A 25,678-nucleotide genomic window follows, 5' to 3' on the forward strand; every position below is an offset into this window, starting at 1 on the left:
GCAACAAATTCCAAAGGTTCATCATCCTCTAGTAGAAGAAATTCTTCCTCCTCTCAGTACTGATAGGATGTCCTTTCACTCTGAGGCTGTTCCCACAGATCCTAGACTCTCCTACTAATGGAAATGTCCACAGTATCAAGGCATTCAATGAGATCTCTCCTCACTTTATACCGCACGCTGTCGGAGCAGTGCTGCCAGGATAATCAAGGACACGACCCACCCAGCCAACAGACTTTTCGTCCCTCTTCCCTTTGGGAGAAGGTTCAGGAGCCTGAAGACTCGTACGGTCAGATTTGGGAACAGCTTCTTTCCAACTGTGATAAGACTGCTGAACGGATACTGACCCAGATCTGGGCCGTACCCTCCAAATATCCGGACCTGCCTCTCGTTTTTTTTTGCACTACCTTACTTCCCAGTTTTCTATTTTCTATTTATGATTTATAATTAAAATTGTTAATATTTACTAATGTTAACTATTTTTAATATCTTCAATATTTTAATATTTGTAATCCAGGGAGCGTGTAGCGCAGAATCAAATATCACTGTGATGATTGTATGTTCCAGTACCAATTGTTTGGCAACAATAAAGTATAAAGTATCTTCCTCAATGAGAGACTTCAATCAGATCTCTCCTCATCTTTCTGAACTCCATCAAATGCAAACCCAAAAACATCAAACACCTCTCATAGGTTAGGCTTTTCAATCTTGAGATCATTCTTGCGAACATCTTCTATACCCTCTAACTCTCTGAATCTAATTGTTTTCAGTCTCATTGAAAGTCCTGGCAATCTTGGGCTTTCTACTTGGCCTTGAACCACAAGGATAATAGCAATCAGAGCAGCAATTAGGCTGCTCTTTATTGATTACAGCTCAGTGTTCAACACCACCGTTCCTTCATTATTAATCTACAAATTTCAAAACTTTGGCCTCTGTACCTCCATCTGCAACTGGATCCTTGACTTCTTCATCAGGAAATTACAGTCAGTGTGAAATGGAAGTAACTACTCTTGCTTGCTAACAATTAAGACAGACGCACCTAAAGGATGCATGCTTTGCCCACTGCTCCACTCTCGCTACACTCAACACAGTGTGGCTAGACACAGCTAAGGTGACCGTAAATTTGCCAATGACATATTTGTTGTTGGCAGAATCTCAGATGGTGACGAGGAGGCATACAGGAGTGAGATGGATTAGCTGGTTGAGTGGTGTTGCAACATTAATCTTACACTCAATAAGATCAAGGAATTTATTGTGGACCTCAGGAAGGGGAAGGTTGGAGAACACACATCAGTCCTAATCAAGGGGTCAGCTGTGGAAAGGGTAAGCTGTTTCAAATTCCTGGGCATCAACATCTCAGGGGATCTATCCTGGGAATATCATACCGATGCAATCATAAAGAAGGCACACAGTGACTATATTTCATTAGGAACTTGAGGAAATTTGGTTTGTCACCAAAGACACTGGCAAATTTCTGTAGCTGTACCCTAGAGAACATTCTGACTGGTGTATCACTGTCTGGTATGGATGCACAGGATCAAAAAAGCTGCAGAGTGTTTTTAGACTAAGCCAGATCCATCATGAGCACTAGCCTCCCCTCCATCAGGGACACCTTCAGAAAGTGGTGTCTCAAGAAGGCAGTGTCTGTCACCATCCAGGACATGCCCTCTTCTCTTTACTACCGTCAGTGAGGAAGAATGGTACAGGAGTCTGAATGCACACACTCAACATTTTAAGAGCAGTTTCTCCCTCTCCGCCATCAGATTTCTGAATGGTTCATGAACCCATCAACACTACCTTACTCTTAAGTTTTCTTTTTGCACAATTTATTTAATTATTACTTTTTGTAACTTTAAGTTTTTTTATATATTGAGCTGTACTGCTGCCACAAAACAACAAATCTCACAACATATGTAATTAATAATAAATCTGATTCGAATTCTTTAGTCACATTTGATAGCATAACCCTCTCATCTCAGCCCAGTAATTAGCCCAGCAAATCTCATTTGGACTAACTCCAATGTCGGTCTCTCTTTTGGCCATCTATTTATAACTCTTCTGCCAAATCTTGTTTCATAACATTATGTCAAAAGTGCCTTATAAAATAACTGTAGTTGTTGCAGGACTAGGCTTGTATGTCCCAGAGTTGAACAGTTTCTTCAGTAAGCTCAACTCAGTAAGTGAGGCAAATAGATGGAATATTCGCTGATGAATACATAGAATTCAGGTATCTTTGAGGCAAGGTGGGTGAATAAGTAAAGGAGATCGGACACTAATAGCCTCACTGCCTCCATTTTCAAAATAAAAATTGAAAGCTTGTGGAGAAGTTGCCATTCCAGTGTCAATGGTCTGTGGGAAGCTCCTGGGCAAATGCTCTCAGTGAGGATAACGCCGAAGGTGACAGACTGGTAAATTGGTTTATTAATGTCACATGTACCAAGATACAGTGAAAAACTGTCTTACATGCCATTCATACAGATTATTTATTCATATCAGTACATTGAGGTAGTACAAAAGAATAACAGAATGCAGAATATAGTGTCACAGTTACAGAGAAAGTGTAATGCAGGCAAAGTGCAAGGCCACAATGAGGTAGATTGTGAAGTAAAGAGCCCATCTTAATGTACAAAAGGTCCATTCTATTGTCTTATAACAGTGAGACAGAAGCTGTATTTGAGCCTGGTTGTACATGCTTTCATGTATTTGTATCCTCTTCCTGATTGTGGGAGAGGAAAAGAGAGTATGTCCAGAGTGGGTGGGAACTTTGATTATGTTGGGTGCTTTCCTGAGGCAGCAAGAGATGTATTTCTTATTGTAACTTAAGGTAATTTTTACATCTGGCACTATACTGCTGCCACAAAACAACAAATTCCATGACATATGCCAGCGATAATAAATCTGAATCTGATCTTTGTCTTCCTGACCAACAGACTGCAAACAGTAAATAGGCAACAACACCTCCGCCACAATTATCATCATCAGTATCCCTCAATGCTGCAACTTACTGTATTCCTTATATACTCATGACCTTTTTGACCAGGTTCTGTTCTCAATGTATTTACAAGTCTGCAGATAACACCACCATGCTGGGCTGAATCTCAGACATATTCTGCAAGTTGTCTTAATCTACGTTACTGTGACAATGCTGCAAGCAATTTGTTTTATCGTGCCTGTACCTCACTCTACTTGTGCATAGGACAATAAACCATTTAAATACTGTACTCCTCTCCAACATCACTTCTCTCAACTTTTCATTCTTATTCCAACATGGTCGCTATCTGTACTCAACCTGAAAACCAAGACAATGGACAATAAGCGATGTGGTGGTACAAAGGTGAAGAGAGCTGCCCTATTTTCTCTTGGACCACAATAGGGTGACATACACTAAATGCACCTACCGTGCATCCAGGAACCGCGAGCGAAGGATCATCACTGCCTCACACGTGCTTTGCTTCAGCTGCATCTGGATGGAATTGAACTTTCGGTGAATGATGTTGACCATCCTCTCAATTTCCTTTGGAGAGATGGGCCGCGTCCGGCTCTGCTCCCGCAGCAGGTTCATGACGTGCGTGGTGAACTCGTTGCAGGCCTACCGCAAACAAGGTGGCAAGGTGTGAGAGGGCTCGCATCTCTGTTAAACAAGCTGCTACCTTGAGTTAAGGTCACAGTTTAGCTACCTGTCTCTGAGCTCCCACATTGGAATATTTTCATACTGGAATACATACACCAGATACTTTCACCCAAACCACGAGTGTGTTGTTGTGGAGGGTCTGATTATTGTGGGTAGTGTTGAATTTTGGGGATCATGTATTGTGGGAGAGTTTGATATTATGATATTATTTCTTCAGTCCTGAAGGAAGGTCTCAGCCTGAAACTTTGACTGTTTATTCTTTTCCATAGATGCTGCCTGAACTGCTGAGTTCCTCCAGCATTCTGCATGTGTTGCTTTGATATTATGTAGTGAGTGGACATTCGCGTTATAGAGTCATACTGCTTGGACACAGGTCCCTTGCACTCACACCAATCCTACACATTCCATTTAATTCTCAAAGATTCTCATTGACTCCCCCCAGATTCTGTGCTCACCCACACACTAGGGACAATCTACGGTGGCCATTTAACCAACCGAATTTCATGTCTTAGGGATGTGGGAGTAACTAGGGCAACCGGGGAAAACCCAAATTTTCACAAGAGAATGTTCAGATTTCACACAGACAGCATCCGAGATCAAGAGTGAACCTAGTCACGTAATTGTGAGGTGGCATCTTTACTAGTAGTGTTGCACTGTTACTCTGATTTACAGAAACTCTGCCACTGAGCGAAACATTTAACTTATTTTCTTGGCAAATGTGTTTTTACTTTCCTAATGATGTTGGATATGAAGCAAATGTTAAGAATAGATATATACTACATCAAATATTATCCCCACATTGATCCTTCTTGCTCCCTCTTCACAAAATTGGTCCACGATAGTCAAACACAAATATCCCTAACATTTGAAAAGAAAATGCTAGACATGCTCAGCAAGTCAGTTAGCGTCTGTGCAAAAGAGAAAAGGAGTAAATGGCTCCAGTCACAGATTCAGGTCAACTGTTCCTGGTTAACTTTGTCTTTTTAAATGCTGATTTAAGCCATCTTTCAGTATTTGTCCAATAGTTTGGCACATTGCTCAACACAGTGCTTAGCAAGATGGTGACCTCAAAATAAGCCACAGCTAGGTTTTAGTTTTTTTTTCACAAACACAAGAAAATTTGAAGATGCTGGAAATCCAATCAACACACACAAAATGCTGGAGGAACTCAGCAGGCCAGGAGACATCTATGGAAAAGAGTACAGCAGACATTTCAGGCTGAGACCCTTTCAGCCTGAAACATTGACTATAATTTTTTTCCAGAGATGCTGCCTGGCCTACTAAGTTTCTCCAGCATTTTCTGTGTCTTGTTTAGTTGCATTTTTGTGTCTTTTAGATTGGTTCAGGTGACAGAGAGGAGAATTAGAGATCAGGTTAGGGATTACGGTTTAGGGACAGGGACTTGGAGGGAATTAGAGGAGAGGCTAGAGACTTAAATCTCCGCTTGGTGTTTAAAGGAGAGCAACGCAGACATGGGACATCTTTATACTGGGCCGGGATGTCCAGCTGGATGTTGGGCCAATAGACCAGCATGGGTGAAGGTTAGTGTCTACCCCAGGGTCAGTGAGTTGTCAGTGGAGACGGAGTTCTGTGCAGGCAGGAGGAAAGAGGTCTAATGACTCCCTGTGTTTGCGAATTGGTGAGATCGGAGTTCGAACCCAGTGCTCAAGATTCCATCATCGGTGAGTCCAAAGTTCGACACCTGTCATTTGGTGATCGGCGAGTCCTGTGGTCACTGCCAGGGAATGAGGCCTGAGGGTCGAATCAGAAGTCTGGAAATCGAAGCCCGTTGGCGGAAGACCTGGGTCTGAGAATCTCTGTGAGTTCACTGGGGTAATCAAAGGCCCAATATCTGTGTGTCCAAGTCTGAATCTGAGTCTGCAGGAGGACGAAGATGGCTTGTCTTGGGGTGAGAGGATTATATATGTATCTGAGTGAGAGGGAAAAATAAGGCTTTGTTAGTCCTGACGAAGGGTCTCGGCCTGAAATGTCAACTGCACCTCTTCCTAGAGATGCTGCCTGGCCTGCTGCGTTCACCAGCAACTTTTATGTGTGTTGCTTTGTTTTACTGTTGTTTTGTTGCTTGTGTGTTCTGTGTTGATCTGCTGAGCATTGTGGGCATTGCACTGTGTTGGGGCCAGCCTGCAAGTGTGGAGACTGCCACCAGCACACACTTGGGTATGTTGGCTGATAACACAACTCACACATTTCACAAATGTTTTGATGTACATGTGATATATTTTGAATCCTATGTCAGACTGTCAGCCCTATTATGACTTCCTCTATCTCTTGAATCTGCTGGAGTTGTCTATTGTGTCCAGTGCTCCCGATGTGGCCACCTCTGTACAGGTGAGACCCATTGTAAATTGAGGGACTACTTCGTCAAGCACCTCCACTCCATTTGCCAAAAGCACTGGCAAAACATTTTAATTCCAATTCCTATTCCTCTTCTGACAGTCCATGGCCTCCTCTTGTGCTATGATGAGGCCACATTCAGGGTGGATGAACAATACCTTATTTTCAGTTTGGGTAGCCAATCTGATGGCATGAATATTGAATTCTCTTTCCAGTAAAAAGATTTTCCCTCCCCCTCCCTTTGTCTTCTATCCCCCACTCTGGCCTCTTACCTCTGCTCACCTGCCTATCACTCCCCCCCACCCCAGGGTCCCCTCCTCCTTCCCTTTCTGCTATAGTCCATTCTCCTCTCCTATCAGATTCCTTCCTCTCCAGCTCTTGACTTTTCCCACCCATTTGAATTCACCTATTACCTTCTAGCTATAAACACTATATAGTCTACAAGCACCGGATGCAATAGATGACCCCAACAAACTCACAAGTGAAGTGTTGTTTCACCTGGAAGGACTGTTTGGGGCCCTGAATGGTTGCAAGAGATGAGTTGTAGGGACAAGTGTAGCACTTACGCTTACAGGGATAAGTGCAGGGTGGGAGATCAGTGGGGATGGACATGCGGATAAGGGAGTCGCAGAGGGACCGATCCCTGCGGAAAGCGGAGAGGGCTGGAGATGGAAAGATGTGCTTAGTGGTGGGGCTCTGTTGGAGGTGGCGGAAGTTGTGGAGGATAATGTGCTGGATCCGGAGGCTGGTGGGGTGGTAGGTAAGGACAAGGGGAACTCTGTCCCTGTTGTGGTTGCGGGAGGATGGGGTGAGGGCCGAAGTGCGGAAAATGGAGGAGATGCGGGTGAGGGCATCATTGATGACGGTAGAAGGGAAGCCACGATCCTTAAAGAAAGAGGACATTTGAGATGTCCTGGAATGGAAAGCCTCATCCTCGGAGCAGATGTGGCGGAGACGGAGGAACTGGGAATAGGGAATGGCATTTTTGCATGTGGTGGGGTGGGAAGAGGTATAGTCGAGGTAGTTTTGAGAGTCAGTGGGCTTGTAGAAGATGTCAGTGGACAGTCTGTCTCCAGGAATGGAGACCGAGACATCGAGAAAGGGGAGAGAAGTCCGAGATAGAGTAAGTGAATTTGAGGGCTGGGTGGAAGTTTGAAGTAAAGTCGATGAAATTGACCAGCTCAGCATGGGTGCAGGAAGCAGCACCAATGTAGTCGTCAATGTACCGAAGGAAAAGTTGGGGAGCAGTACCAGAATAGGTTCGGAGCACAAACTGTTCCACATAACCAACAAAGAGGCAGGCGTAGCTGGGTCCCATGCGAGTTCCCATAGCTGCACCCTTGGTCTGAAGAAAGTGGAAAGAGCCAAAACAGAAGTTATTAAGTGTGAGAACCAGTTCCACCAAACGGAGGAGGGTAGTGGTGGTGGGGAACTGGTGAGGTCTATTATCCAGGAAGTAGCGGAGGGCTTTGAGGCCTTCTTGATGGGGAATGGAGGTGTATAAGGATTGGACATCCATAGTAAAAATGTAGCAGTTGGGACCGGGGAATTGGAAGTTATTGAAGAGGTGAAGGGCATGGGATGTATCCTGGATGTAGGTGGGGAGGGACTGAACTATGGGTGACAAAATGGAGTCCAGGTAGGCAGATACAAGTTCAGTGGGACAGGAACAGGCAGAAACTATGGGTCTACATAGTTTATAGTCTCCTCTTCGTTGGTTATGTGGAATAGTCTGTGCTCCAAACCTATTCTGGTACTGCTCCCCAACTTTTTCTTCGGTACATTGACGACTACATTGGTGCTGCTTCCTGCACCCATGCTGAGCTGGTCAATTTCAACAACTTTACTTCAAACTTCCACCCAGCCCTCAAATTCACTTGCTCTATCTCGGACACTTCTCTCCCCTTTCTCGATGTCTCAGTCCCCATCTCTGGAGACAGACTGTCCACTGACATTTTCTACAAGCCCACTGACTCTCATAACTACCTTGATTACACCTCTTCCCACCCCACCACATGCAAAAATGCCATTCCCTATTCCCAGTTCCTCCGTCTCCGCCGCATCTGCTCCGAGGATGAGGCTTTCCATTCCAGGACATCTCAAATGTCCTCTTTCTTTAAGGATCGTGGCTTCCCTTCTACCGTCATCAATGATGCCCTCACCCACATCTCCTCCATTTCCTACACTTCGGCCCTCACCCCATCCTCCCGCAACCACAACAGGGACAGAGTTCCCCTTGTCCTTACCTACCACCCCACCAGCCTCCGGATCCAGCACATTATCCTCCGCAACTTCCGCCACCTTCAACAGAACCCCACCACTAAGCACATCTTTCCATCTCCAGCCCTCTCCGCTTTCCGCAGGGATCGGTCCCTCTGCGACTCCCTTATCCGCATGTCCATCCCCACTGATCTCCCACCCTGCACTTATCCCTGTAAGCGTAAGTGCTACACCTGTCCCTACACCTCATCTCTTGCAACCATTCAGGGCCCCAAACAGTCCTTCCAGGTGAGGCAACACTTCACTTGTGAGTCTGTTGGGGTCATCTATTGCATCCGGTGCTCCCGGTGCGGCCTCCTCTACATCGGTGAAACCTGACACAGATTTCAAGACCTCTTCGTTGAGCACCTCCATTCCATCCGCCACAACAGACAGGATCTCCCGGTAGCCACCCACTTCAACCTTGCTTCCCATTCCCATTCAGATATGTCCATACATGCCCTCCTCTACTGCCATGATGAGTTGGAGGAGCAACACCTCATATACCGTCTAGGTAGTCTCCAGCTCCTTGGTATGAACATTGAATTCTCCAACTTCCGCTAATTCCCTCCCCCTCCATTTCTCTATCCCTACTTCACTCTACCCCCTCCCCCAGCTCCCTCGTGGTTCCGCCTCCTTCTTCTACTACCCATTGTTTTCAGGGCTATGACATCAATGCTTCCCCTCCCCCACCCCTTTGTCTTTCAAATTACTGGTCTTTCAACTGAAGCTACAAGCATTCTTAGATCCTTCCCCACCTTTCATTCTTCAGTCTTGACGAAGGGTTCCGGCCCGAAACGTCGACTCATCGTTTCTAACTGATGCTGCCCGACCTGCTGAGTTCATCCAGCATACTGAAAGTGTTCCTTCTAGCTATACTCCCGCCTCCCCCCACCACCTTTTTAGTTCTGTTGCCTTCCCCCTCCCTTTCCAGTCCTGAAGGGTCTTAGCCCAAAACGGCAACTGTTTATTTATTTCCATAGATGTTTATTGTTTATTTCCTGACCTGCTTAGTTTCTCTAGCATTTTGTGTGTGTTGCTTTCAATTTCCAGCATTTCTTGTGCTTATGGTCTATCTCTTTCCCTCTTTCTAAAAAATGTACGCTTCCAGCCCTATGGAACCAGGGGATAGAACACCACAAACATGGAGTTATATGGCATGGAAACATGCCCTTTGGCCTAAATGATCCACACACATCAAGATCCCCACCTAAGCTAGTTCCATTTATCTTAATTTGGTCCATATTCCTCAAAACGTTTCCCATCCATTTACCTTTTAAATGCTAATGTACCTCCTTCAACCACTCCCCCTGGCTGTTCGTTCCATATCCAGACTACCCTCTGGGTGAAAAGGTTGCCCTTCAGGTTCCTACTAAATCTCTCCCCTCTGACCAAAAACCTATGCCCTCTAGTTGGTGATTTTCTAACCCTGTGTACAAATACCCTCTTTATGCCCCTCAAATACATCTCCATAAGATCACTCCTCATTCTCCTACACACCATTGCAAAACAGATTCCAACTTTCACAAGCTCTCTCCATAACTAAGGTCCTGGCAACATCCTCAGAAATTTCCTTTACATTCTTTCCAACTTAATGCCATCTACCCTCTAACAAATCATGTGGGATTGGAGATCCATGCAGTCAGGAGATAAGAGAGCTGGTGACCCCTAAGTTTGCGAATCAGTGAGCCTGGAGTTTGAAGCCTGAAGTTTGGAGTCCTCATCCAGGGTCCTCATTCATCATCAGTGAGTCTTGAGGTCAATACTGAAGATCAAAGCTCGAAGGTCAATCCAAAGTCCAGAAGTAGAGACCCAACAGTCGAAGCCCTAGGTCTATTAGTCCACTGGAGAAGTCAAAAACCAATGTCCATGAATCCATTGGAGGCTGGAGGCTCGGCCTGTCTTGAGATTGGAGGACTGTATGTTTGTATGAATGGGTGGATGAACATAGAACATCAGACAATACAACACAGTACAGGCCCTTCAGCCAACAATATTGAGCTGACCTTTTCACCCACTCTAAGATCAATCTAATACTTCCCTCCTACAAGTCTTCCATTTTTCATTCATCCATGTGCTTTTCTAAGAGTCTCTTAAATATGCCTAATGTATCCACCTGTACCAGCACTCCTGACAGTGCGTTTCATGCACCCACCGCTCTGTGTGAAAAAAACCTACCTCTGACACCATGTGCAAGTACATTCTTCCAAACACCTTAATTATCTCCCATCGTATCGGCCATTTGTGCACTAGGGAAAACATATCTGGCTGTTCACTCTTGTCTATGCCTTTTATTATCTTTAACACCTTCCTCTCCAAAGGGAATAGCCCTAACTCATCAACCTTTTCTCAATGTGGATATCCAAGTATCTTTCAATGAGCTGATATATCTTTAATTGGTTGAGCCAAATTGTGACATCATAGAATAAGCCTCAATTTGATACTTGGTGCTATAATGAGATCAGGCATCATAATAGGTGTACACTGATTAAATTTGAGAGAGAAGATGAGTTGACATAAAGGTGGGTGGACGGGAAAGAGAAAAAGGTTTTGTTGCTGTTGTTCTGCTGAACATTGTGGGCATGCTATGCTGATGTCTGAAGGTGTGGCTGCCCCCAGCACTTCATTAGGTTGTGTTGGTTGTTACACAAATGACATATTTCACCTAATGTCTCAATGTATATGTGATAAATAAATGAATTTGAGTCAGAGTCTGACAGTCAAAGACATTTTCCAAGGCTGAAAATGATTAATAGCAGGGACATAATTTTTAGGTGATTAGAGGAAAGTACAGGGGGATGTCAGAGGTAAGTTTGCTTTGACAAAGAGAGCGGTGGGTGCATGGAATGCACTGCCAAAGGTGTTGGTAGAGGCAGATATATCAGGGACATTTAAGAGATTCTTAGATAATTACATGGATGACAGGAAAATGAAAGGCTATGTAGGTGGGAAGAGTTAGATTGATCTTAAGAGTATGTTAAAAGGTCAACACAACACTGTGGGGCAGAGTGGCCTGTCCTGTGCTGTATTGCTTTATGATCTGGTTTCTAAGATTGTCTAAGGATCATCAGTTAAAGATATCAAGTGGAAAGGTGGGCAGATTGGTGGCAAACGGAATTTAATTCAGATCAATGTGAGGAAATACTCGAAGTATACAGTAAATTCTGATAGCATATATAAAGTAAGTGGCAGTAACTTTACAAGTGTTGACTTACAGAGAGGCCTTGGAATAATAGTCTATAGCTCCATGAAAGTTGTGACACAGGTGCATAAGTCAGTGAAAAAGATATTTGGCATGCTGGCTTTCATAGACTGAGGTATTGAGTTGAAGAGTTGAGACATCATTTTGCAGTTCCTTACATCCATGTAAGTGTCTCTTAAATGCCCCTAATGGGTATTTGCCTCTACCAGCATACCAGGCAGCACATTCCAGGCATTCATGACTCTGGCTAAAAAACTTACCCCTCACATTCCCCTTGAATGGACTTCCTGTCACCTTCAATGCATACCCTCTGCTATTGGACATTTCTACTCTGGGAAGCAGATACTCCCTGTCTACTCTATCCATGCCTCTCATAACCTTATAAACCTCTATCAGATCTTACCTCAGCCTCTGCCACTCCAGAGAAAACAGCTCAACTTTATCCAGCCTCTCATGATAGCACATGCCCTCTAAACCAGGTAGCATCCTGGTAAACCTCTTCTGCAACCCTCTCCAAAATCTCATCATCCTTCCTATAGTGGGGTAACCAGAACTGGATGCAATATTCCAGATGTGGCCTAATCAGAGTTTTATAAAATTGCAATGTTACCTTATGATTTTTAATTCAGTGCCTCAACTAATAAAAGCAAGCATTCCATAAGCCTTCTTGACCTGTGTAGCCACTTTCAAGGACATATGAACTTGGATCCCAAGGTCTCTCTGCTCAGCAACACTGTTACGGACCCTGCTGTTAACTGTGTATTGTCTCCTTGCATTTGCCCTACTGAGGTGCAACACCTCACAATTATCTGGGTTAAACTCTATCTGCCATTTCTCTGCCCTTATTTGCAACTGATCTATATTGTGCTATATTCTTTGCCAGTCTTCTATACTATCCACAACTCTACAACTCAACTCAAATTGTGGTATCATCTGCAAATTTACTCACCACCCATCTACATTTTCATCTGGATCATTTATATACATTACAACTGCAGAGGTCCCAGCACAGATCCCTGTGGAACACCAATAATTACAGACCTCCAGCTCAACTAAGTCTTTTCACCACTACCCTCTGTTTTCTATGAGTAAGCCAGTTTGAATCCAAACAGCCAATTTGCTGTGGACCCCATGCATCTTAATCTTATGGATTAGCCTCCCATGAGGGACTTTGTCAAATGCCTTACTAAAATCCATATAGACATGTGACAAAAGTAAACATAGACTAAGATGTTAACTGTCCTGTGCTGGCACCAGTGGGATCAGCAGTTGGTCTGCCACCTGTCTTCAGGAGAAAGAGAGATAAGGAAAACAATGGAGCAGCATTTGGAGATGTTAATGAAGGGACGGGAGAGTTTAACGGAAGGAGACACGGTCTGAGAGCTGTCAAGATCGGCTCCTCTTTGAACCCTGAACTGTTTGAAGTGATGGACAGGCGATACCCCAGAAGGGGGATAAAAAGGGACAGGTTCGCTAAGGCAAGACACACACGACACCACGAGGTAACGAGACCCTGGAAGCGGTGCACCTCCCACAAGTCGGTGGGAGTTTTGGAGGGCTGACGCGGGACCAAACCATAGACGCATGGGGTGGAAAGGTACGATCGGCGGGAACCTGGTGTGTGTCCGCCCTTGCCTGGGTGTCAGGTTCACTGCAGAGAAACGATCATATTTGAAAACGGAGGGGTCACAGTCGGTGACCTCAGAAGACATTACAAAGGGCTCGCCCGAAAGCTGACTGCGAAGAATATCGAAGGTCTGTGTGGAAGCCGTTTGAATATTCATTCGCTTTTGCTCTCTCTCTCCTTCCCCCCGCCCCCGGTCCATCGCCACGGCAGTGATTACTGTGAACTGAACTCAACTCAATTGAACTGAACTTTGCGTCACTTTGAAACTGGTCATTTACCCCTAGTCGACGATAGAGCTTGATTGATCCTGTTATCCTAATTCTGTGTACATGTGTGTTTATCATTGCTGAACTATTGCATTTATTATCCTTTTGATTAGAGTACTGTGTTGCTTATTTCTTTAATAAAACTTTCTTAGTTCCAGTAATCCAGACTCCAACTAAGTGATCCATTTCTGCTGGTTTGGCAACCCAGTTACGAGGTACGTAACATAAGTGGGGTTCTCGTCCGCGATTTTGAACGCTAAATTTGGGACGGAGTAAATTGATTGGGTTAAAATTCCCGAAAGAAAGAAAAGGCAAACAGCAGAAATGGAGATTGAGGAATTTCTAAAGGCGCCAACCTTGGAGGCATTGGAGGATGCCAGGAAAGTGGAATTGGCAGCTGTGGCCAAACGGTTGAATCTTGTTAAGGGGAAGTCGACAATGAGGAGAGAGGAGATACACAGAGCTATCGTAGAGCACTATGTATCTAAAGGTGTGTTTCCCCAAGGGGAGCTGGAGGTGGTGTCTATTGAAAAACCTGCTGGAGACGCGGTACAGGTGCAGCTTGAAAAACTGAGACTCGAGCACGGGTTCCGGGTACGGCAGTTAGAACACAAAGAGAAGCAGTCAGAAAGGCAGGAGAAAGAGAAACAGTTAGAAAGGCAGGAGAGAGAGAGAGAGAGAGAGAATTAGAAAGGCAGGAGAAAGAGAAACAGTTAGAAAGGCAGGAGAGAGAGAGAGAGTTAGAAAGGCAGGAGAGAGAGAGAGAGACAGTTGGAGCGAGAAGAGAGGCAGTTGGAGAAACAGAGGGAAAGGGAATTTGAGCTGGAGAAGTTAAAGATGATGGCAGCGCAGGGGCCCATGCCGAACCAAGGTGGAGGGTTCAGGGCGACCCAGGAGGTTAGGCTGGTTCCCCCATTTGATGATACCGATGTGGATCGGTACTTTCTCCATTTCGAAAAAGTTGCTACAAGTCAGGACTGGCCGAGGGATAAGTGGGCTGTTTTGCTTCAGAGTGTACTTAAAGGGAAAGCCCAACAAGCTTTCTCAGCTTTGTCCGCGGAAGATGCTCAGAGGTATGAGGAGGTGAAAGAGGCCATCCTCAGGATTTATGAGTTGGTCCTGGAGGCATACCGGCAGAGGTTCCGGAATGCGAGGAAGCAGTGGGACCGCACGTATTTAGAGTTTGCCCGTGAGATGCAGACGTATTGTGAGCGTTGGTGCGCCTCGAAGGGGGTAGATGGGGATTATGACAGACTGCTACAGCTGATCCTGATTGAGCAGTTTAAAGGTTGTGTCCCTGAGGGTATGAGGCCCTACCTAGATGAAAAGAGGCAGCCATGTTAGCCGCAACTGCTAAGTTAGCGGATGAGTACACGTTGACGCATAAAATGAAGTTTGCCCCGAGTAAAGGCTACCAGAAGGGTAGTCAGGACGGCGGGGAGAGTCCACCAGAAAAGTCAGAAAGTAAGCCGGGGACTAGTGAGAAGAATAAGGTAGGTCAGGAGCAGTCTGGTAGGAAGTCTCCTGGGGTCGTTTGTTATAATTGTGGGAAAGTCGGACACTTTACGTCCAGGTGCTTTGCCCCAAAGAAGGAGACGGGAAAAGGAAAAACGGTGATTTTGACTGGCTGTATCGAGCTGGTAAATGAACCGCTAGGAGAGGAAAGGTCTGCCAAAGTTCAGGAAGGGCGCGAGAGGTTTATCTCGGCCGGATTGGTGTCGGTGAAGGAGGGGTTAAAACCAGTTCCAGTGCGGATCTGGAGAGACACGGGAGCGTGTCAGTCATTGATATTGAGGAGTGTATTAGAGTTTAGTTCAGAGACCCAAACTGGGGAGGTCAGGGTCAAAGGTATTGGGGAAGGGATAGAGGCAGTCCCTTTGCACCAGATACACCTACAAAGCAACCTGGTCTCTGGACTAGTCACAATCGGGGTGAGGCCTGAATTACCGATGAAAGGCATGGAAGTCTTGCTTGGTAATGACCTCGCCGGGGGAATCGTGTTCTCAGCCATGAGATTGACAGGTCAGCCTGCCAGCATTGAGGCCCCGCCCATGGACTCACAGGTTCATCCCGGGACTGCCGAAGTAAATTTAGCTGAGACGTACCAGGAGGAGGTAGAAAGTGAAAAGAAGGAGTGTAGTGAAACAAGAGGTAGTGAGAGAGCTGAGACAGACTTAACATTAGCCAGGAAAGAAGTTGTGCAGGCGCAGGAGCGAGACGAGGGGCTGATGGTTTTGGCGGAGACAGCTCTCTCTGACGCAGAATTAAGAAGGGAGCCAGTAGGCTATTGTGTGGAGGAGGAAGTGCTAAGGAAGGAAGGGAGACCAAGTACCATACCCGCAGATGAGGAATGGGGGGTGGTGCAAAAGAGTTATGGGGATGAGATTTTTAACCTGGCCCACAAGGTACCCCTCGGTGGACATTTTGAGATGCTGGAGGAAACAGTTGGTGGAATCATGAAAGAGGTTTACTGGCTGCACAGGAGGAAGGATGTAATTGATTATGGCAGACGCGAACTGAGACGGTCACAGGCTTTTGATATGCTAACAAACCTAGTCGGTGTTAGCGCGGAAATCAATGAAGCTAGGGTCCCCCTGATAAGAGAAAAAAACCATTTTGAAAAGATGAGTATGGTATCGACCAGATGGGAGAAGGCTATTGTTTTGGCCAGCTCTGCTGATAAGGTCTCTCCCTTAATCCCTGAACAAAGCGACTCTATAGAAGAAGTAATTAAATGGCTCGCACACGTGTGTTTGATTGTCCCGAGGCGATGCAAAGAACTGGGACATTGGGTGGTGTTTGTCACGCTAGGTCAGCCTAGTGAGCAACACTCCTATAGAATGAGTGATTCAGTGACAAAAGGGCTGACGAACACAGAGGTGTGTATTGGCGATGTAATACGGCTGTCTGAAGCCAGCTTGATAGTGAACCTTGAAAAAAATGAGTTCGGCCATACGAAGGTCACTTATCTGGGAATTGTGGTGACACAAGGGCAGCTGGCAGCGATGCAAGCTAAGGTGTGGGCTATCTCTGACATCCCAACCCCGACAGACAAGAGGGCCCTCAGAAGGCTCTTGGAGATGGTGGGGTACTGTAGGAAGTTTTGCAATAACTCTGCGGTTACTACCCCTCCCCCTCCTACTAAGCCCTTGTGAAAGAAAACTAATTCGGGATGGGACGACCCTTGTTATTGTGGTCCGGGACGAAACCCAATGAGAGGTTATATTGATCGCAATTCATCAGTGTTTTCGGCCACTATGAAGTTTGCTAAGTTGGAGCCTGGTTTAAGGGATTATTAATAACACATATAAAAGGAACAGAAAATGTGATTGCTGACTGTCTGTCAGGTGTTGACAATTTCAAATTCGCTGTATTAGCCAAATAGCTGATGAAGATGTATATCTGTGTGTATCAAATAACGTATTCATGTTTGTAATTTTTACCCTAGCAAAAATCCTTAAAGGTGAGGGGTGTGACGAAAGTACACATAGACTAAGATGTTAACTGTCCTGTGCTGGCACCAGTGGGATCAGCAGTTGGTCTGCCACCTGTCTTCAGGAGAAAGAGAGATAAGGAAAACAATGGAGCAGCATTTGGAGATGTTAATGAAGGGACGGGAGAGTTTAACGGAAGGAGACACGGTCTGAGAGCTGTCAAGATCGGCTCCTCTTTGAACCCTGAACTGTTTGAAGTGAGGGACAGGCGATACCCCGGCAGGGGGATAAAAAGGGACAGGTTCGCTAAGGCAAGACACACACGACACCACAAAGTAATGAGACCCTGGAAGCGGTGCGCCTCCCACAAGTCGGTGGGAGTTTTGGAGGGCTGACGCGGGACCAAACCATAGACGCACGGGGTGGAAAGGTACGATCGGCGGGAACCTGGTGTGTGTCCGCCCTTGCCTGGGTGCCAGGTTCACTGCAGAGAAACGATCGTATCTGAAAACGGAGGGGTCATAGTCGGTGACCTCAGAAGACATTACAAAGGGCTCGCCCGAAAGCTGACTGCGAAGAATATCGAAGGTCTGTGTGGAAGCCGTTTGAATATTCATTCGCTTTTGCTCTTTCTCTCCTCCCCCCCCGCCCCGTTCCATCGCCACGGCAGTGATTACTGTGAACTGAACTGAACTCAATTGAACTGAACTTTGAGTCACTTTGAAACTGGTCATTTACCCCTAGACGACGATAGAGCTTGATTGATCCTATTATCCTAATTCTGTGTACATGTGTGTTTATCATTGCTGAACTGTTGCATTTATTATCCTTTTGATTAGAGTACTGTGTTGCTTATTTCTTTAATAAAACTTTCTTAGTTCCAGTAATCCAGACTCCAACTGAGTGATCCATTTCTGCTGGTTTGGCAACCCAGTTATGAGGTATGTAACAGACAACATCCACTGCTCTACCCTCATCAATCTCTCTCATCACCTTGTCAAAAAACTCTATTAAGTTGGTAAGACACGACCTAACCCACACAAAGCCTTGCTGGCTCCTCCTAATTAGGTGAATTCCACGACATTCTTTTATACCTGACCATTCCAAATGCTCATATACTCCATCCCTAAGAATGTTCTCCAATAATTTCCCTACAACTGATGTGAGACTCATCAGTCTATACTTCCCAGAATTCTTCCTTGTTCCCTTCTTAAAAAGAAGCTCAACATTAGCCACACACCAGTCACCTGGGACCTCACCTATGGCTAGAGAAGACACAAAGATCCAGGTCAAGGGCCCAGCAATCTTGTCTCTTGCCTCCTTCAAAACCTGGTGTAAATCCCCTGGAGACATATCCACATTAATACTCATTAGAAGGCCCAACACTTCCTCCTCCTTGAACTCTAAACGTCCTAACGTATTTATACGCTCAGCACTGATCTCCTAGTCCTCCATTTCCTTTTCCTTGGTAAATACTGAAGCAAAGTTCTCATCTGGTACTTCACTCACATTCTCCACATCCAAGCAAATGTTCCCCTCTTTATCCGTGTGTGGTCCAACCCTCTCCCTAGTTATCCTAGTTAGGAAGGTAGGCAGATGGGGTGGTGTGGCTCTACTGGTAAAGAATGGCATCAAATCAGTAGAAAGGTGTGACATAGGATCGGAAGATGTTGAATCCTTGTGGGTTGAGTTAAGAAACTGGAAGGGTAAGATGTTGATGGCAGTTATATACAGGCCTCCCAACAGTGGTTGGGAGGTGGACCACAGGTTACCACAGGTAATAGAAAAGGCGAGTCAAAAGTGCAAAATGTTATGGTAGTCATGGGAGATTTTAACATACAGGTCAATTGGGAAAATCAGGTTGGTAAAGGATCTCAAGAGAAAAAGTTTGTTGAATGCCTAAGAGACAGCTTTTTAGAGCAGTGTATCATTTGAGTCTACTAGGGGATCAGCTATACCAGATTGAGTGTTGTGTAATGAACCGGAGATGATTAGGGAACCTAGAGGAAAAGAACCCTTTGGAACCAGTGATCAGAATATGATTGAGCTCAACTTGAAATTTTTTAGGGAGAAAGTAAAGTCTGATGTAGCAGTATTTCAGTGGAGAAAGGGAAATTATAGTGGTATGAGAGAGGAGTTGGCCAAAGTAGATTGGAAGGAGCTGCTGGCAGGGATGTCAGCAGAGCAGCAATGGCATGCAATTCTAGGAAAAATGAGGAAGGTGTATTCCAAAATACATGTGTATTCCAAAAATGAAGAAATACTCAAATGGCAAAATAGTACAACCATGGCTGACAAGGGAAGTTAAAGCTATTGTAAAAGCAAAAGAAAGGGCATACAACAAAGCAAAAATTATTGGGAAGATAAAGGACTGGGAAGTTTTTAAAAACCTACAGAGAGCAACTAAAAGAATCATTAGAAGGGAAAAGATGAAATATGAAAGCAAGCTTGCAAATAATATCAAAATGGATAGTAAAAGTTTTTTCAAGTGCATGAAAAATAAAAGAAAAATTAGAGTGGATATAGAACACTAGAAAATGAGGCAGAGAAATAATAACGGGGGACAAGGAGATGGCTGATGAATGAGTATTTTGTGTCATTCTTACATGTGGAATACACAAGCAGTAAGCCTGATGTTGCAGTGTGTGAAGGAAGAGAAGTGGGTGCAGTTATTGTTACAAGAGAGAAGGTGCTCAGAAAGCTGAAAGACCTAAAGGTAAATAAGTCACCCAGACCAGAGGAACTGCACCCTAGGGTTCTGAAAGAGGTAGCGTTAGAGATTATGGTGGCATGAGAAATGATCTTTAAAAAATCATTGGACTTTAGCATGGTGCTAGAGAAGTGGAAAATTACAAATATTTCTCCACTCTAAGTAAGCAGGAAGGCAGCAGAAAGGAAAAATGTAGACCAGTTAGCCTGACCTCAGTAGTTGGGAAGATGTAGAGTCAATTGTTGAGAATGAGGAGATGAGTACTTGGTGACACAGGACAATATAGTACAAAGTCAGCATGGTTTCCTTCAGGGAAAACCTTGCCTGACAAACCTGTTGGAATTCTTTGAGGGGATTACAAGTAGGATAGATAAAGGGGATGCAGTGGATGTTGTATGTTTGGACTTTCAGAAGGCTTTTGACAAGGTGCCACACATGAGGCTGCTTACCGAATTAAGAACCCATGGTATTTCAGGGAAGTTACTAATATGGTTAGTGCATTGGCTATTTGGTAGGAGGCAGTGACTGGGAATAAAAGGATCCTTTTCTGGTTGGCTGCCAGTGACTAGTGGTGTTCCACAGGGGTCGGTGTTGGAACCACTTCTTTTTATGCTGTAAATAAATGATATTGATGATGGAATAGATGGCTTTGTTGCCAAGTTTGCAGATGATACGAAGATTGATGGAGGGGCAGGTAGTGTTGAAGAAACAGGTAGGATGCAGAAGGACGCAAACATGAGGAAATCTGCAGATGCTGGAAATTCAAGCAACACACACAAAAAATGCTGGTGAACGCAGCAGGCCAGGCAGCATCTATTGGAAGAGATACAGTCGATGTTTCGGGCCGAGACCCTCTGTCAGGACTAACTGAAAGAAGAGATAGTAAGAGATTTGAAAGTGGGAGGGGGAGGGGGAGATCTGAAATGATAGGAGAAGACAGGAGGGGGAGGGAGGGAGCTAAGAGCTGGAAAGTTGATTGGCAAAAGGGATACAAGACTGGAGAAGGGAGAGGATCATGGGACAGGAAGCTTGGGGAGAAAGAACGGGGGAGTGGAGCCCAGAGATTGGAGAGCAGGCAAAGAGTTATAGTGAGAGGGACAGAGGGAGAAAAAAGAGAAAGAGAAAAAAAAGTGGGGAGGGGGAGAGGAGAGATAAATAAATAAATAGATAGATAGATAGATAAATAAATAAATAAGGGATGGGGTATGAAGGGGAGGAGGGCATTAACAGAAGTTAGAGAAGTCAATGTTCATGCCATCAGGTTGGAGGCTACCCAGACGGAATACAAGGTGTTGTTCCTCCAACCTGAGTGTGGCTTCATCTTGACAGTAGAGGAGGCTGTGGATAAACATATCAGAATGGGAATGGAACGTGGAATTAAAATATGTGGCCACTGGGAGATCCTGATTTCTCTGGCGGACAGAGCATAGGTGTTCAGCGAAATGGTCTCCCAGCCTGCGTCGGGTCTCGCCAATATATAGAAGGCCGCACCGGGCACACCGGCCGCGGTATATCACCTCAGCCGACTCACAGGTGAAGGACTCACAGGATCTCCCACACCCTCCACATGTCTGATGTGGACTTGTCAGAGAAAAGGAGCTCCCAATTAACTCTTAGTTCCCTCCTATCACCCTCATAACTTGCCCTGCTCTAAATTAAAACTTTCTTACAATGACTATAGCTATCCTGAAAGTTAAGGAGTGTGGTCACTGTCCCCTAAAAGGTCACATGGCCGGGCTTATTATGCATAACAGGAGTGAGATTTGGAAACAAATGTGTCCAGGGTCAGTTGAAACATTCTGCTCTCCACAGATCACAGGTTTAAGTGGAGCAGCCATTATGAGAGTGACAATTTTGTGTGAGTGGGATGGTGTTGGAGTCAGGAGTTTTGAGGCTTTGGCAAGGAGAGGCAGAGGCAGTAGGCAGATTTCAAGTAACTTAATTTCTTTCTTTCTTATTGCGCAGTTAGAGCAGTAGGAATGCTTCTTTTGCAGGATGTGGGAAGGCAGGGAGACTACCAGTGCCCCTGATGACTATACCTGCAGGAAGTGCATCCAGCTGCAGCTTCTAACAGACTGCATTAAGTTATTGAAACTGGAGCTGGATAAACTTTGGATCATTTGAGATTTTGAGGGGTTAATTGACAAGCAAATCAGGGATGTAGTTACACCTAAGACACAAGTAACTGGGTGACTGTTGGGAGGGGGAAAAGGGATAGGCAGGCAGTAGAGAATACCACCTTCAAAATGCTGAGGGAACTCAGCAGGCCAGGCAGCATCTATGGAAAAGAGTAAACAGTTGACATTTGGGCTGAGACACTTCATCAGGACTGCTGTGGTAACAGGTCTGGGTGAGCACATGGTTGAAGAATCAGAGGGCATCAGACATCAAAGAGGGGGAGCAGTGAGAGAGGGTTTCACTGAACTCCCATCAAAGAGAAGATTTAAATTTCTTCAGGGTAGGCATCCCTGGAAGACACTTTGCAGAGTAGTCGTCCAATCACAAACAAGACAAAATCTGCAGATGCTGGAAATCCAAGTGTAACACGCTATAAGGTTTCACTGCTAATGTAATAGCCCTTCTGCAATGTTTCACTGCTAATGTAATGGTTTCTCTGCAATGTTTCACTGCTAATGTAATGGTTTCTCTGTAGAAGCAATGTTTGGGTTATGATTAGAGATAACAGGGCTTTGGAATGTATATTATTCAATGGGAGAAAAGTTGTTCTTTCTTGTGAGTCTAGAAGAAAGAGTTTCAGGGCCTTATGTTAGGGAGAGAAGAAGAAGGAAGATGCGTGTGGAGAAAGCTGGTAGACCACTGGACGGAGTGGACTGGGAACGAGGGTCTGAAGGTCGGCGACACTTAGAGGAGGTCGATGGTTGATGAATAGCCGTATTAGTGAGCTCCAACGTGCACTTTTAACTTTTTTCCTTAAAATGGGACCTTTTACTTTTCTATTCAGATTAAGATTTATAAAGTTCAATCATTTAATTGTATACGGTGTACTGTTTGATATTTTGCAGTGCGGATTTATAACCGGGCAACACATCACACAGCATCCACACAAATGAGATTTCTCAGTTTGGCGGGGCCAGAAGCTGTCTTCCCCTAGACGAACACGTGCTGGCCGAACTTGAGGGTTACACAAGCTATGTACACAAAATGCTGGAGGAACTCAGGAGGTCAGGCAGCGTCTATGGAAAAGAGTAAACAGTCGACATTTCAGGCCGAGGCCCTTCATCAGGACTCAAGTACCTATCAGTAAAGAGTACTCCTGCAGCTATTCCTCTCAATAACAGGTATACTGCTTTGGGGGATGACATAGCAGAGGAAAGCCATAGTAGTCAGGTCTCTGGCATAGAATCTGGTCCTGTGGCTCAGAAGGGAAGCAGGGAGAGAAGGCAAGCTGTTGTGTAGGATTCACTGGTACCGGGAACAGAGAGGAGGTCCTGTGGATGAGAATGAGATTCCCAAATGGCATTTTATGCATGGTAAGTGAAGATGGTAAGTGACTGGGTTGATCTGATGGAGAACCTTGAATGGTCCAATGTAGTATGACGCCAGTTTCCAAGGCACAATGCTTATAGTAAGGTCTTGGTGGAGAACCAGACCCTTTGACCAGCACAGAACGAAGGCCTCAGCCTCTTTCAGTTGTATGCATGCTGCTGTTGCTGCAGAAAGACCTTCAGCAGAATGCCCGAGCTTTCCTCCACTTCCACCAGCACAATGGATCAGCTATTCAGCAGATTGGACTCCCACCTCAGACTCGGACTCAGGAAATAGAAGGTGTGAATAACTAAACTGACATTTAATGGGAGAGTGACATAGAATGCTAGGAACAAACTCTGCCCAGAGCAAATAATCACTCCAAATTATTGGGTTGGCCAACGCAGTCTTCTCCAGGTCCTGGATGGTTCCGTCCACCTGCCATTTGGAGTTGGGAGAAGACAGGGGTGAAAACCCAATGAGAGGCTGACTGTAGCTCCAGTGAGCTGATAGAAGGCCTTCTAAAATCAAGAGGTAATCCGAAGGCCTTGGTCAGAAACGACATCCCGGGTAGGGCCATATATTACTCTAAACATGTGTTGGAACATGAGGTTTGCCATCTCCCGAGCTGAGATAAGCTTGGGTAGAGGCACAAAGTGGCAGGACTTGGAGAACCGGTCCGCACTATGGACAGGGAATGAAGTCGATGGAAATGTGGGACCAGGTTCAGGCAGTTAAAGCTCAAGTTTATTGTATTCTGACTGTACATATATCGAACCAAATGAAACAATGCTCCTCTGGACCACATTGCACCCACAAAACACATCACACACAACACAAAAACAAAGTATTCCCACAACAAAGTTAACTCAGAGTATATGTAGTGTGCAGTAAAGGTGTCAGCAGTGTTTTATGATCATATAAAATATAAACAGGATGAACTGGCCAAGAAATTGCACCATTGATTGGAGCCAGAGAGGCTGCTACGACCATGTGCGCCGCCATCTTAAGTGGGTGTAGCAGCTTTTGTGGACATGATCTGATTCGCTGCTCTGAGCACAGATATGAAAGGCTGCTATGAATGATTTAATGTCCGGATCCATGCCCAGCCACCAGAACTGCCTCTTGATAACCTCTGCTGTTTGAACAGTCCTCAGGTGTCCAGGGATCCAGAGACTAGGAGAGAGGAGGTTAGTTCACAAATAGAGAAAGCAGGTAGACAGTGTGAGAGGGAGGATAGGCAGGGGACAGAGATCAGGAGCAGTCAGACCAAAGATGTAGGGGCAGGGAAGAAAAAGATAACAAAGTTGTTTGCTCCATTAAGGATAAACAGAGAATAGGAGTTGGAGAGTTTCTTAAATGCATCTATTTTAATGCTAGGAGCATTGTAAGAAAGGTGGATGAGCTTAGAGCATGGAATGATACCTGGAAATATGATGTTGTAGCTATTAGTGAAACGTTGCAGGAAGGGTGTGATTGGCAACTAAATATTCCAGGATTTCGTTGCTTCAGGTGTGATAGAATAGGAGGGGCAAGAGGTGGAGATGTTGCATTGCTTGTCAGAGAAAATATAACGACGGTGCTCTGGCAGGGTCGATTAGTGGACTCATCTAGGGAGGCTATTTGGGTTGGAATTGAGGAGTAGGAAAAGTGTTTTGATGCTTATAGGGGTGTATTATAGACCACCTAATGGGGACCGAGAACTGGAGGAGCAAATTTGTAAGGAAATAGCAGATATTTGTAGTAAGCACAAGGTTGTGATTGTGGGAGATTTTAATTTTCCACACATAGACTGGGAAGCCCATTCTGTAAAAGGGCTGGATGGTTTGGAGTTTGTCAAATGTGTGCAAGATAGTTTTTTGGACCAATACATAGAGGTACCAACTAGAGAAGGGGCAGTGTTGGATCTCCTGTTAGGGAATGAGATAAGGCAGGTGACGGAGGTATGTGTTGGGGAGCACTTCGGTTCCAATAATCACAATATCATTAGTTTCAATATAATTATGGAGAAGGATAGGACTGGACCTAGGATTGAGATTTTTGATTGGAGAAAGGCTAACTTTGAGGAGATGCGAAAGGATTTGGAAGGAGTGGATTGGGACAATTTGTTTAATGGGAAGGATGTAATAGAGCAATGGAGGTCACTTAAAGGTGAAATTTTGAGGGTGCGGGATCTTTATGTTCCTGTTATGTTGAAAGGAAAGGTTAAAAGTTTGAAAGAGGCATGGTTTTCAAGGGATATTGGAAACGGTTCAGAAAAAGAGAGGGATTTACAAAAGGCAGCTTGGAGTTAATGAGGTGCTCGAGGAATATAAAGAATGTAAAAAGAATCTTAAGAAAGAAATTAGAAAAGCTAAAAGAATATACGAGGCTGCTTTGGCAAGTAAGGTGAAAATAAATCCAAAGGGTTTCTACAGTTATGTTAATAGCAAAAGAGTGAGGGATAAAATTGGTCCCTTAGAGAATCAGAGTGGACGGCTATGTGTGGAGCCAAAAAAGATGGGGGAGATTTTGAACAATTTCTTTTCTTCGGTATTCACGAAGGAGAAGGATATTGAATTGTGTAAGGTAAAGGAAACAAGAAGGTTGGTTATGGAAAGTGTGACAATTAAAGAAGAGGAAGTACTGGTGCTTTTAAGGACTATAAAGTCTCCGGGTCTGGACAAGATATTCCCTAGGACCTTGAGGGAAGTTAGTGTGGAAATAGCAGG

General features: G+C 44.9%; 1 protein-coding gene across 3 annotated transcripts in view; it reads right to left on the reverse strand.

Moving 5' to 3' along the window:
- Positions 1–25,678, reverse strand: part of LOC140206135 (pre-B-cell leukemia transcription factor 1-like) — a 607,496-nt gene that overhangs the window by 92,142 nt on the left and 489,676 nt on the right. For all 3 annotated transcript variants that reach the window (XM_072274346.1, XM_072274345.1, XM_072274344.1), the window contains exon 4: positions 3,396–3,586. In XM_072274346.1, the coding sequence (XP_072130447.1) occupies positions 3,396–3,586 (191 nt within the window). The remainder of the gene's footprint in view (positions 1–3,395; positions 3,587–25,678) is intronic.

The sequence above is a fragment of the Mobula birostris genome, chromosome 12 (genome assembly GCF_030028105.1).
Source record: "Mobula birostris isolate sMobBir1 chromosome 12, sMobBir1.hap1, whole genome shotgun sequence".
In the NCBI taxonomy this organism is placed as follows: domain Eukaryota; kingdom Metazoa; phylum Chordata; class Chondrichthyes; order Myliobatiformes; family Myliobatidae; genus Mobula; species Mobula birostris.